The sequence below is a fragment of the Orussus abietinus genome, unplaced genomic scaffold, assembly GCF_000612105.2.
Source record: "Orussus abietinus isolate OABI.00-Male unplaced genomic scaffold, Oabi_2.0 scaffold25, whole genome shotgun sequence".
NCBI lineage: Eukaryota > Metazoa > Arthropoda > Insecta > Hymenoptera > Orussidae > Orussus > Orussus abietinus.
This window is the reverse complement of record NW_019394504.1, coordinates 89,875-102,197: the sequence shown is the minus strand read 5'-3', so window position 1 is coordinate 102,197 and position 12,323 is coordinate 89,875. Positions and strand designations below refer to the sequence as shown.

General features: G+C 45.3%; 1 protein-coding gene across 1 annotated transcript; it reads right to left on the bottom strand.

Moving 5' to 3' along the window:
* Positions 1-1,612: 1,612 nt before the first annotated feature.
* On the bottom strand, positions 1,613-11,690 carry LOC105697494 (fibril-forming collagen alpha chain). The gene is made up of 28 exons (XM_012420852.1): positions 11,462-11,690; positions 10,438-10,497; positions 10,281-10,370; positions 10,152-10,189; positions 9,995-10,060; positions 9,810-9,923; positions 9,586-9,718; positions 9,398-9,522; positions 9,119-9,325; positions 8,929-9,027; positions 8,745-8,853; positions 8,490-8,677; positions 8,199-8,415; positions 7,986-8,074; positions 7,734-7,895; positions 7,495-7,656; positions 7,212-7,409; positions 6,966-7,110; positions 6,652-6,912; positions 6,438-6,571; positions 6,099-6,368; positions 5,814-6,029; positions 5,638-5,727; positions 4,955-5,552; positions 4,706-4,878; positions 4,373-4,594; positions 3,293-4,299; positions 1,613-1,870 (listed from the first exon to the last, which is right to left on the bottom strand). The coding sequence occupies exons 1-27, from the start codon at positions 11,688-11,690 to the stop codon at positions 4,153-4,155; spliced, it is 4,542 nt and encodes a 1,513-aa protein (XP_012276275.1). The 3' UTR covers positions 1,613-1,870; positions 3,293-4,152.
* Positions 11,691-12,323: the final 633 nt, after the last annotated feature.

Below are 12,323 nucleotides of genomic sequence, written 5' to 3'. Positions count from 1 at the left end.
GGCTGGTCAACGGTAATATTTTCTATTTATTCCGATTGATGTTTGCTGCGCATGAACGACTCGTCTTCGGTGATAACGAAAAATGATAATATTTGCACCGCACGTCGCGCGTCATAATCCTCCAAGTACTATCCGACTTCACTCGTAGGAGCATATTTAGCAAACGAGGCCTTCGAAGCACGTCACGTTTAAGTATTACGAGCCGGAAAATGTAATCGCAGGACATCCGGCAGAAATCAATTGCGAAGATGCTTCACGATTTTTTCCCACAGTATAATTTTGAGCGACCTTACAGAAACGGGCTACGACCCAAAAATAATCCCGCCTGAAGGCCGGTTAATCAAAAATAGATCGTTATGGTAATCCTACGGAACCGAATGCTACGTCAAGGCGATTGGTAGTCAATCTGGTAACCGGATGAAATTGCATATCTCATTCTAGCGTCCTCATATGTGCCCATAATTATGAAAGTGGTCTAAGTCATATATTTTTTGTTTCGAAATGACATTGAATTAATTTCGTTTGAAATAATATGGCGTGAAATAACTGATAAACTCATTTTTTTTTTTAATTTTGACTTAGACCACTTTCATAATTATGGGCACATATGCAACAAGGAGAAAGCAAAGTAAGAGTCGAGAGTACAGGACATTGCATCAGCCATCGATTCGCTTTTCTTCGAACGAGTCAAGGGCATCTCAATGGCTTTCGCAAGGTCGATCAGGTAACTTATATCGATCCAATATCTCGCGTCTGCGTCATATCGTTGACGACACCACTGGATTATCGAATTATATTCTGGTGACGTTTATGTAGAGAATGCTGGGTTTACCATTCATAGAAGCGGAGTAATTCAAACGTAATGTATTCGCGCTGCTTCCGCAAACATAGATTCACGTAACGCATTCCGGGAATACGGCTGGTAAAAAAAGAAAATAGGAAAGATCCAATGGAGTCGCAAGGTCGGCCATTCGATACGGTGACGCGAATAAACCGAATAAATCTTCCTAACCGAAATAACCCGGTCAATTAGATATATCGCTGGCAAGATTCCTACGTTAGACCGTATAATGCATTCTGCTTAGCATTTTTAATTTATCGCAGTTCGTCATGTTTATCGCTGTATCTCGTACGTAGAGATTTTTCAATAAACGACTCGACAAGTAATTAATTCAGATTACGAATAATCTGGAGTGAAAAAAAGTTCAGCGATTAGTTCAGCTTCTCTCAATGTTACCACTGAGTTCCGTGTTTTTTGCCTGCCTCTGGGTTCAGCATCTCAAAATAAATGTTTATATTAAATTACCATTGCGGATACGAGGAAAGGAAATTCATATCGAACAGGAATGTTTGCTTATTCAGGACATATCGTTAAGAAATATGTACTTTTAGATAACATTCTGTAAGATAGGGCCGGCATGTAGGAAAAAATTCGCCATGGTTGAGATAAAATTGTCTTGACGTATGTCGAGGTTCTCCAGGCTGCAGATTTGTGAATTGGCTTGCGGATCCGTAGAATGGCGCGGAATTATGCAAAAAGTCAGAGGATGAATTAAAACTTGGAATGGGGAGAAGAGCCGAACTTTACCGTTAAGGTCTCTTATGTAGTCCATGATTTAGCTGATTGTGAATTCAAGGAAGTCGTCGAGTTCTGCACGGTCGTCTATCGAAAATCAAGGTCAGTGGTGAGGTCAGTTTGCCAAGGCTGCGACGATGTCGAACTCGGTTGATTTCCTCGGTGAAGGACGAACAGTTCTTTGCACCAGGACGAAGCCTGCCGAGGTAGCACGCACCGTAGCACGAGCTAACGTAACAAGGCTCGGGCGTCACGTCGGTTGTCCATTTCGCACGAGGCCTTCCCACGCGCGATCTGGAAATACCAATTAAACGTTTATCTCGATTTCAACTTGACATACATATTTATCTTTACAAACATATAGTGGCTATTTAATGGACTTCGACCAAAGTGTTTACATGGTTCGCTCTTTGTGAATTGATGCTCGTATAGCAAAAGAATCAAGGTACGATGATTTCAGTTTAATCTTAGGTAATATAGTTTTTTAAACCGTATAAATAAAAACCATGGAGAGATGGCAGTAAAATGGAACGTTTTTTTAGGTAAATTTGCAGGTAATTATTTCTGCACCGCCAGTTCACGATCGATAGATAAATCAACTGTATTTAAGAGTTTCGCCCGTTTTTGCTGACTCAGTCTTCACGCCTGAATTTGTCATGCATGTTTTAGATTCCACAATTAAGGTCATAATATTACATGCTCACTTTATTGCTTCGCTGCATGGCTTTATTACAATTCATCGCTTGATTTATTTTTGTCCTAAATGTTTGTCGGCTACGCAGAAGTCAATGAATAAGATATTATCTGATTCATTGGATAAGTGGTATACATATACATTAAGTGATCACAAGTTGCATAATGTAAATAACGTGATATGGGTCAAGTTCATGCTTTGAAAGAATTAAAAAAAGGTGTATGAATTTCACTTATGGTATCGAATGTTTGTTCAACGTCGAGGTGCTCTTTTTCTTACAGGGAATATTTATAATAGCTTTGAGCGATAATTTCGTATTTTTAAATTATCTTCTTATGACTGACCGTTATTGTACCATCTTACTGCTTCTAACATTACTATACCCATGTACATGAGTGTACAAGCATTTTACACTAGATTATTCAATTTTATTTACAAACAGAGGTTCAAAATATTATTTCAAACAATTTTCTTAGTTTCTGTCAAATTCGGCGTGTCGACCAACAAATGATGAAACTGACGCTCTTTTTCGAGGAATGATGTAACGTTTTAAATTTTCAAGCAGTCGTGAAAAGGTTACCTTAATTACCCTATCTAGGAATTCAGGAGCTTCTCTAGAAGTTAAATAGCATGTTAGTCGACTGATTAGCGGCGCTGCAATTATTCTTTCAGCTTATTTAATCTTAGGTAATACACAATGGATGATATGTTCCTAAAATTGCTTGTCAAATATGGCACGTATGACACGTATCGCCAATATGTCGAACACAAATTAACGCAACGATTCGGATAACAGCACAGTCGAAATACTTCAAGCTTCAAGTTTCAACGTTAACCGATTTATTCATAAACAGAGATTAATTAAAATCTCCGAATCGAAAATCCAAACGGTTATGTATGTATATACCGGTTTCACCACTTGTAGCACATGTTAGGCTATGCGGCGAAAAATTACGAACATTTACGAACATTTACGAACGTTTACGAACGGTTACGAACACCTGCGGAAATGTGTATCTAACCTCTTTTCTCTGACGTACGGCACTGCAAGCCACTCTCCACGCCGTTCACAATATCCAACTGCGATGACTGCGTTCTCCACTGGACGTTCCTTTTCGACGCATTTTCAAATACTATGGATGGGTGACTCCGCCTTCCGGCACTGATCGGCACTAAAAGACACTGAACGCGCCGACCCTGTCTGAACTCGCAGAGGGTCACTACGCCATATGGGTCGTAACTGTTGCTTTCTGGTCACGTAGTCAATTTCAAGAAAGCTTGGGATAAAACATGCTATTTTAAATGAAATATGAAAAATGACAATTAGCGAGCGTATTTTTAAAGTATCCAACGCCACTTTCGACGATGCTTCTTTTATTGTCTTTTCCCCAATTTAAATGTTTTAAGTACAGCTACTACCCAAGAAATTGTGTCATGCACGAGGCATGAATTTTTTCTTTTGAATGCGCAACTATAAAATTCCTAAAAAGATGTTCTTCCCAGCGATGCTTGATGCGTTATAAAAAGGAAGGCGTGTATCGATTATAGTAAAAAATACATATCTTAAAGTACATGAGATGTAATGAAGCTTGCTTATAAGAGTATTATTGGCAGTGTCAACATCCGCTGGTTTGCTTCAAGCGGCTAAACTGGTACCACTCCTTTACTACCCTACACTGATCCTAACAGTATCGTAATAAAATAGACTTCACGTTCATTTATTAGCTAGGATTGCGCGTTTCTTCCTTAACCCATTATCCGCCACATGCAATATAACCGAAAACCAATAAATTTAGTCGGCATATCGTGCCCAAATAATGAGTTAGGTGTTATTTCCACCAGTTTGCATTCGACGAATATTTCTTTTTATGTTACATTCAAGTTATCGAAAGCAAACGGGACCAAGCTCGACCCAAAAACTCTGATCAGGTTTGCCGACGTCCCTTAAACCAATGTCCAGTACAGGCAGCCTTACGGATTTGTCGGTCTCGTAGGTAATTATCGTTTCGCCCCATTGCGCGTTTCGCAGCTGAAACAGGAACGCCATATCATTTACTGAACTGGCGATAATTATACACGGTGGTTTAAAATAGAACAATTACCCTGCACTCGTCCGAAATCACTTCGTACCGCAGGCGCAAATTTCCTCGTGGCGTCAGCTCGACGTCGTTCCAAGCCAACAGTTTCAAACCTTTCCTGTAGGTTTTTCGCTCGGAGTCGAAGTAAGCTACCGAGTTTTTACAGTGGTACGTCACGTTCTGCTGAGCATGGCTCGACAGAAGTTGCAAGAAACCGATTTGATTGCTGTCTGCTTTATAAGTAATCTGCAACGGATAATTAATCGCAAATTAGTACTTATATAGTAAAGAAGAGAAAAAGCTGGTCATCCGCAGTAGACCTCTATTAGCAGACTGACATATTCTACACGTTATTACCTTCATACCCTGATCCATTTCACTTAACCAGATTTCCTGACCACCTCCGACATAATTAATTTCCGGTGAACGGGACGGGTCTGGTAAGATACAAGTTTTCCTCTCGGCGGCGTCACAGTGAACCAAAATGGCGTCGCGCGCATCTCCCTCGTTCGGGTCGATCCAGTATTCGCCTTTAAAAGTTGACTATATTAGAGGTGTCCGAGGTGTAAAATCGGCTTCGGAAGCACCGTTTAATTAAAAAAATACCTGATGATTTTTTCGGATATGCTGCAAAGAGATCTCTACAGGTCTTAGCCGGTGATGCTTTCCCGCCATCGGGTTTAACGAGTTTCTCGAAGGAGGTTTTTAGCCTATCGTACGTTTTCATGAGGATTTCCCTTCGTTCCGTTGAAGACAAATCTTTTCCAAACATCCTTGTTGGCTCGTCGCCGCTTAACGGATCAGGACCTTTGCTTTGTCCCATGAGTGCAGCCAAAGAGGCGGCATCGTATCCAAAGCCTAGCGCTTCTCCAGGGGGGCCAGGAGGTCCTGGAGGTCCTGCAGGACCTGGCTGACCGCGTCGACCTTCCTCTCCTGCTGGCCCTCTGAGTCCTGGATTTCCACTGAGTCCTATAGGACCTGGACTGCCATCGCGACCTGGACTTCCTCGGATACCCGGTTCCCCGTCTTTCCCTGGTAGTCCTGGCATTCCAGGCATGCCCTTTTCTCCGGGATAGCCAGTTGGTCCTGGTAGACCTTGAAGACCGTTCAACCCCCGGTGTCCTTTAGATCCTTTGGGGCCTAAATCGCCGCGATCGCCCTTGGCTCCTTCCCCTCCTGCTGGACCAGGTTTTCCACGAAGACCCTGAACGGATGAAAGCACATAAGTTATTAATAAAAACGTGATAAAAATCCTAGAAGTGTTGTATGTATATTAAGACGTAATGTACCTGTTGTCCTTCGGGACCCTGAGGACCGTTCTCCCCTCGAAGACCTCTTTCCCCGGCAGGACCTGAGGGACCTGCGTGACCAGGTGGTCCCTAAGTAACATAAAATTAATCGACCATATTGTAACGTATCAAAACTGATACACATTTTCATAATTTCATATGGTAAAAGAGCCTACAGGTAAACCTGGTGGCCCTGAAAGTCCTGGAGCTCCAGCTATGCCGGGTGGTCCTTTGTCGCCTGGTCTTCCAGAGATTCCTGGAATTCCTGCTTTCCCAGGTGAGCCTTCCGGTCCTGATTCGCCGGTTGAACCTGGAGGTCCCGGTGGTCCTCCCAATCCAACTGGTCCTATGGGCCCTTCCGGCCCAGGTTTCCCGGGTGTACCGGGTTCTCCCTACAAATTTTTCTAATGATGGATACTGACCAAAACTGATAGTTCAGGTAGAATACCTAACATCCTTACCGTTGCACCCCTTGGTCCTCTAGCACCAATTGGTCCTGTTAATCCAGGGATGCCGGGTAAGCCTCTATCTCCGACAGGACCTTGAAGTCCTTGAGGACCCATCGAACCAGGCGGACCCTCGGATCCACTTTCGCCTTTACTCCCATCTGCGCCAGGTGCTCCTGGACTACCAATAGGGCCAGGATTGCCAGGACGTCCGGTATCGCCTGCGTGTCCTTTTAATCCCGGTAGACCTTGAGGTCCCGGTGGTCCCAGCGACCCTGGTTGGCCCTAAATACCGATATGGTTACCACTAGATATTTTTAAAGTCAAGTGGTCATGCATCGTTTATCTCATTACGGCAGATCCGGCTAATCCTGGTATTCCTGGAGGTCCTGCAATTCCAATTTCTCCTCGAGGTCCAATCTCGCCGCGAATTCCTTTCGCCCCGGTTAGTCCTATCGGACCAGGAGGCCCAATTTCCCCGGGAACCCCTAAAAATAATTAAACTATAAAATTATTTGCACAAATTAACATCGAGCACTTTATCATTTCTCATAATTAATTGAATTACCAGCTAGTCCAGGATTCCCCTGGTCTCCTTTAAGTCCTGGATAACCGCGATCTCCCTTAAATCCGGGAAGTCCTACGAGCCCAGGAGGACCCGGGAAACCTGGAGATCCTTGGGGACCCTGTGGACCTCTTTCTCCGGAACTTCCAGAAGCGCCGACTTCACCTGGAGAACCAGGAGGCCCGATGTCACCTCGTTCTCCTTGTTCTCCAGGAGTTCCAGGGAGTCCAACCGGTCCTTGTAAACCTCGGTCTCCAATGCGACCTAAAAATCAGCCGATTAGATCTATTCTGACGAGAGTTTAATGAGTTACGTACCTGGTGGTCCTTCGGGACCAGGAGGTCCGAGAAATCCTCTGTCGCCTTTTGGCCCCGGTTCTCCGGGAACACCTCTGATTCCTGGAAGACCAAGTAATCCCGATGGCCCCGAGTGCCCTTTATCTCCTTTGGGTCCAGGAGCTCCCTGAAACGTTTATTATTTCTTACGTATACGGTAAATAACGATTTTAAAAATAAATTAAGTACCGTGAAAATATAAGGAAATAAAAATGTGTGAATACTTACTGGAAAACCGTCAGATCCTTGAGCTCCTGGCTCTCCTTTGAAACCCCCGGGTCCTGGGAGTCCGGAAAAGCCTCTTTCTCCAGGAAATCCCCTTTCTCCTCTGACTCCTGGTGAACCTGAAGGTCCCGGTAGTCCTTGAACCCCCATTTCACCGTCTTTTCCTGGTACACCAGAAATTCCAGTATTGCCTGGAAGACCCTGATAAAATGTGAAATTTTTAGTAATAAAACGCATCGTGTCTTACTTCCTGTAAATGGCAGAAGGAATTCTTTTCAAAATTTACCTGAAATCCTCTAGGACCCACTGGACCTTGTGGTCCCCTTTCTCCATCAGCCCCCGGTGGTCCTGGCGGACCTTGAGAACCTGGAGGACCATCTTTCCCAGAATCACCTCTAGGTCCTGGTGAGCCTGGATTTCCAGGTTCGCCGTCTTTGCCGGGTTCACCCTATAAAATACACACGAGTCTAGTTAAAAAATACTCACATAAATCAATGTATTCAACGGCGAAAATTTTGTACATACTGGATAGCCTTTCTCTCCTGTAGGACCCAGTGGTCCAGGTAATCCCTGTAATCCAGGAAGTCCTTGTTCTCCAGGCTTCCCATCAGCACCCTGAATTCCTCGTTCACCAGGGTTGCCTGGTTTCCCAGGTCCTCCTGGACGCCCCATCAATCCGCGCGGTCCCTATAAAATATAATAAAAAAAAAAATATACATCTTTTGTTACACTTATGATTCTGACCAAAACATTTGCTAAACGAAAAATGTTGCGAACCTGTAATCCAGGAAGTCCGGGTCTTCCAGCATCTCCAGTATTGCCTTTGGGTCCAACAGGTCCAGGTGATCCTCGATCTCCACTTTGACCTAAAAAATATTGTATATAAAATGTCGTGGGTTAACGGCGACTCTTAATCGTATCGCTAAAAATATTATTAAAGTAAATACTGAATTACATATGTGATTAATTAAATATATGAAGGTGTGCTACCTTTGGGACCGAAAGGACCATCGGGTCCTGGGGGTCCTCGAATACCCGACACACCGCGTTCTCCAGGTGGACCGGAAGGACCGATAGGACCTCTTATGCCTCTTTTGCCTCTTTTCCCTTCACTTCCAGGAAGTCCTGGGAGACCTCGCGGTCCTTGTGGTCCATTGTCACCTTTAGTTCCAGCTTCGCCTTTGTATCCTCGTTCTCCCGGTAATCCCTTTGGCAAAAATTTGCCATTAGATGGTTACACGCATCCTTTAACACATCGCTTTTTTCAGTCATTAATCATACAGGCATTCCTTTGCTCCCTGGTGTCCCAGGAATGCCAGGAGCTCCAGGTTGACCACGAGCTCCAGGGAAGCCTGGGAGTCCGACAGCTCCCGTAGAACCGACGCTTCCCTTTTCGCCAGGAGTTCCGTCTTTACCCTGAGGTCCTTGAGGGCCTGATTCTCCAGGTTGTCCGGGCCGTCCCGATTCACCTGTCCAATTATTTCCAATTAATTATATGAAACCGATACTCGTTTTGCGATAAATCATACGATGTACCTCGAGGTCCTTGCAATCCTTGGCTTCCTTTTGGTCCTTGAGCTCCTTGATCTCCCTTTATCCCTGGAGATCCAGGAAAGCCTGGCGACCCAGGCTTCCCCATGATACCCTACAACATAATTAATTATTTTTAGATATAAATTACTTAAAAAAAAAAACGTAAAAAATTATACAGCGCCCTCACAGGCTGACCCGGAGTCCCTGACATTCCATCGATGCCTCTGATGCCTGGAGGACCTGGAGACCCTTCTCTTCCTCTCTCGCCTCGAGGACCAGGAGATCCCTACAATGGAGCCACGGTTACAAAATTCTCAATTTATTACACGACTGTATATCGCGGAATACGATTTAGCAATATGTCTTCATCGCTTTACAGTTTGTCCTGCGGGTCCCATCGGACCCGGTGACCCAGATGATCCTTTTTCTCCAGAGATGCCCTGCTCTCCTTTTGCGCCGTCCAGTCCTGGAAATCCTCGATGACCTTTCATCCCTGGAAGACCTGGTAGGCCAGGAAGCCCTCTAGGACCTACAGGACCTTGCGATCCAGGTGCTCCTGTTTCGCCATCCTCGCCTGGACTTCCCTGCCGATTAATAGTCATAAATTTTAGTTGAATAATTTAAGCTTGAAAAAAAAAATAGGCATCGATGCGTACATCCTTTCCAGAAAGACCAGTCACTCCACGAGGGCCCAAAGGTCCTGGTGAACCAGGAGGGCCTGGTTCGCCAGGCTCTCCTCGAGGTCCTTGGAAGCCTTGTGGTCCAGGAGCTCCAGGCGACCCTACAATATTTAATCATTTTTTTTTTTTAATTAAGACAGGGTACTCAATAATTTTTTTCGCACCTGGAGGACCACGAGGGCCGACTGGACCCACTTGAGCTTGTAGGTACGAATAAGCATCCGGCACCGAAAGTCCTGTTGGTCCTTTATCTTGAGCTGCCTCCGACAATGCTAGTTGCTGATAGTACAGGGACACCTGAAATTTAATGTCCGTCGTGGTAAAGGGAAAAGCTGTGATGTTACAATTATTTTATTAATTTTCCTTATTAATTAATCACTAAACGTACATCCGGAAGAGGTCCAGGTGGTCCAGGGGGGCCGGGAGTTCCAGGCGTTCCTGGTTGTCCAGGAAATCCTGAATCACCGCGACGACCTATGTCTCCGGGACGACCGGGTTCACCCTAAATTACACGATCGAAATTACTCCTCGAATCTTCGATTACGCGTCTATTTTCAATTATTCACGATTTACCCTCGGTCCGGTAACAGCGATCGCATCTATCCGATTACTTTCCCCGGGTGCGATTTCTGTCGGATCCTAGAAACAATGTACGTGCATCTCGTGCTCCAGGAGTCGAAATAAAGTACTCGCATTGAATCGAGAAATAAATCAGTGAATCAGTACATACTTGCCGTGGTGCTGCATTCGTGACAGCTTCCGGTTCCTCTGAATGATAAATGCGGTCGATTATGTAAAGTATCAAGGCATCGTTCTTGTTATGTTAAATATGCAAATTACTTGAATAAGTTCCAAGTACCTGTCGTAGCGGTAACAGGTGCCTCCGTGCGATCTTCTGCATATAAACGATAGGGAGGTGCCGTGATAGGTAAGAAAGGTCTTCCACGCACTGAAAATAAAAGAAATTCTAGCGTTTCCCATTGACCCCACATATGGATTGAAATGAAGAATTCTACCTAAATTATCATTCGTTGGCACGATGGGGGTGGATGTCGGCGCCTCGCTAGTCGTAGTTTCTGTGGAAGGAAAAAAATTAACATTCGGTACATTTAATACCAATTAAGGGGCAACGTTCATCGCATCCTAGAGAAGCTCAGAAGGAATTACCGAACGAATCAGCTTTCGAACGATGAAGGGTCCCCGGAAGCAATTAAGAGGCACCGGAAGGGCTTTGAGAGAATCGTTATGTGCGCGTTATCAATTGCAATTGACCAATCGTTAATACGGGGCGGCGATATGAAAGGGCCGGCGAGACTCCTTGCCCAATGGTGTCCATCTCGGGATGAATCAGGCATAAATTAATTTCCTGGTTACCAGTCGACCAAGAAAAAAAAAAAACTTGCGTTTCTAACGAGTAACTAATTTCATTGAACCCGGGGGAGCGGCGTTTCGCTTACACCCCCAAAGAGGACAACCATAACGTCATGGAGTAATTCGGAGTACTTCTCTGCGGGCCATAATTCAATATAGAAGTGACGCGAAACTTGACGTTGTAATTACTCGGGTCTCTCTCTGGTGATGGGTTAACGGACGATTAAACTCGCGCGACACTTCTCGAAGGAACGTCAAGAGATGCGAGTGGCACAGTTTCGTTTGATCCCCTCCTAGGTCTTCTAACTTTTTACCGACCCAACGAATCAATGTATCCAATGTAATCGAATTCGCTCGAATTGCGCTCTTTGCTCGTACGAGATGGTTACGGCATCCCACATGACGCTCGCGTTCCATTTTTTTACTCTGCCCTATTTCTCCTTTTCTTGCCACGCGCCTACTTTTCGATTCCCTGTCCCAAGTTCGCGGCAATCGAATCGTATCGGTATCGAGGAAAAAGCTTGGACGTTTCGCTCAGTCCCATACTATAATTTCTCTACCGAGCTTGCAGAACTTTTGCACGTTTCCCTTTCTTTTTTCTAGGACGACTATTCGTGTTTATCGGTACTCGTACATGCTTCATTTTTCTGGGGTAGATTACGAACTGACCATTGACGTTCTCCTCGTAGTCGTAGTTGTCATAATAGTCGTACTCGTTGTACTCGGAGTCGGGGTTGGAGGGTTGCTGAGCCTGGATGGGTTTGGGTCCTGGACCCCTGGCGACGCGAGTCCTGTTCCTGGCGTGGCCTCTTCCGGTCCCCGACGCCGCTTCGACGGCCTCCACCAGAAGGTGGCCCAGGAGAACTCCCGTCACCAGCAGGAGTCCTGTTCCCCTCATCTCTCCGAAAGGGTTCCTCGGGCCGAAAGAAAAGCTTCCAGGCTCCGGCTACTCGGCCAGGCCGGGGGCGACTAGAGGCATCGGAAACGGCGAACCGTCTATTTACCAGATGGCAAGCTAACCCGGGGTAGGTCGTTATCCGACAGCTCCCACCAGCTCGCCCTGATGCATCTTCGACGACGCCGCGTGCATCTCCTCCGCTTCCTCTTCCGGGTTTCCGTTTCCGATCGCCCCTCTTCACCGCGCGACTTCGTCTCCCCCTAACGCTGGGTCGCGGATATATTTTTTTTTAATTAACAACCGCATCGTCTCGTACAGTGGATCGGATAGGAAATCGCACTTGTGCGATAGGAAACGAGAGCTCGACTTATAAAGTGCATTACATTTTTTTACAAGCCGTTTATTCTAAGAGCTACTGTCGCGAGGACTTCCTATGGGGTTCTCATTACTCTGGAGGAGTAACGACCCTTTGTGGTCCGAGTCTTCACATCCTGGGATCGCAAAGGGTTAACGGAGCCCTTAGATTCCACTCCTAGCCAGATGTGGAAAATGTACGGCTTAGATTAATTCCCATTCGATGAATTTCTTATTCGGGGTTGATCGTTTTGGCCGCATTCCATGAGCCTGTCTTAC

Bases quoted from the DNA above. Each gene is read 5' to 3' on its own strand.
- LOC105697494 (XM_012420852.1), bottom strand. From the start codon at position 11,690: ATGAGGGGAACAGGACTCCTGCTGGTGACGGGAGTTCTCCTGGGCCAC. The intron at 4,879-4,954 runs GTATTTTTTTAA...CAACTTTTAAAG, and splicing joins ATATCCGAAAAAATCATCAG to GCGAATACTGGATCGACCCG. The intron at 4,595-4,705 runs GTAATAACGTGT...TATCCGTTGCAG, and splicing joins AAATGGATCAGGGTATGAAG to ATTACTTATAAAGCAGACAG.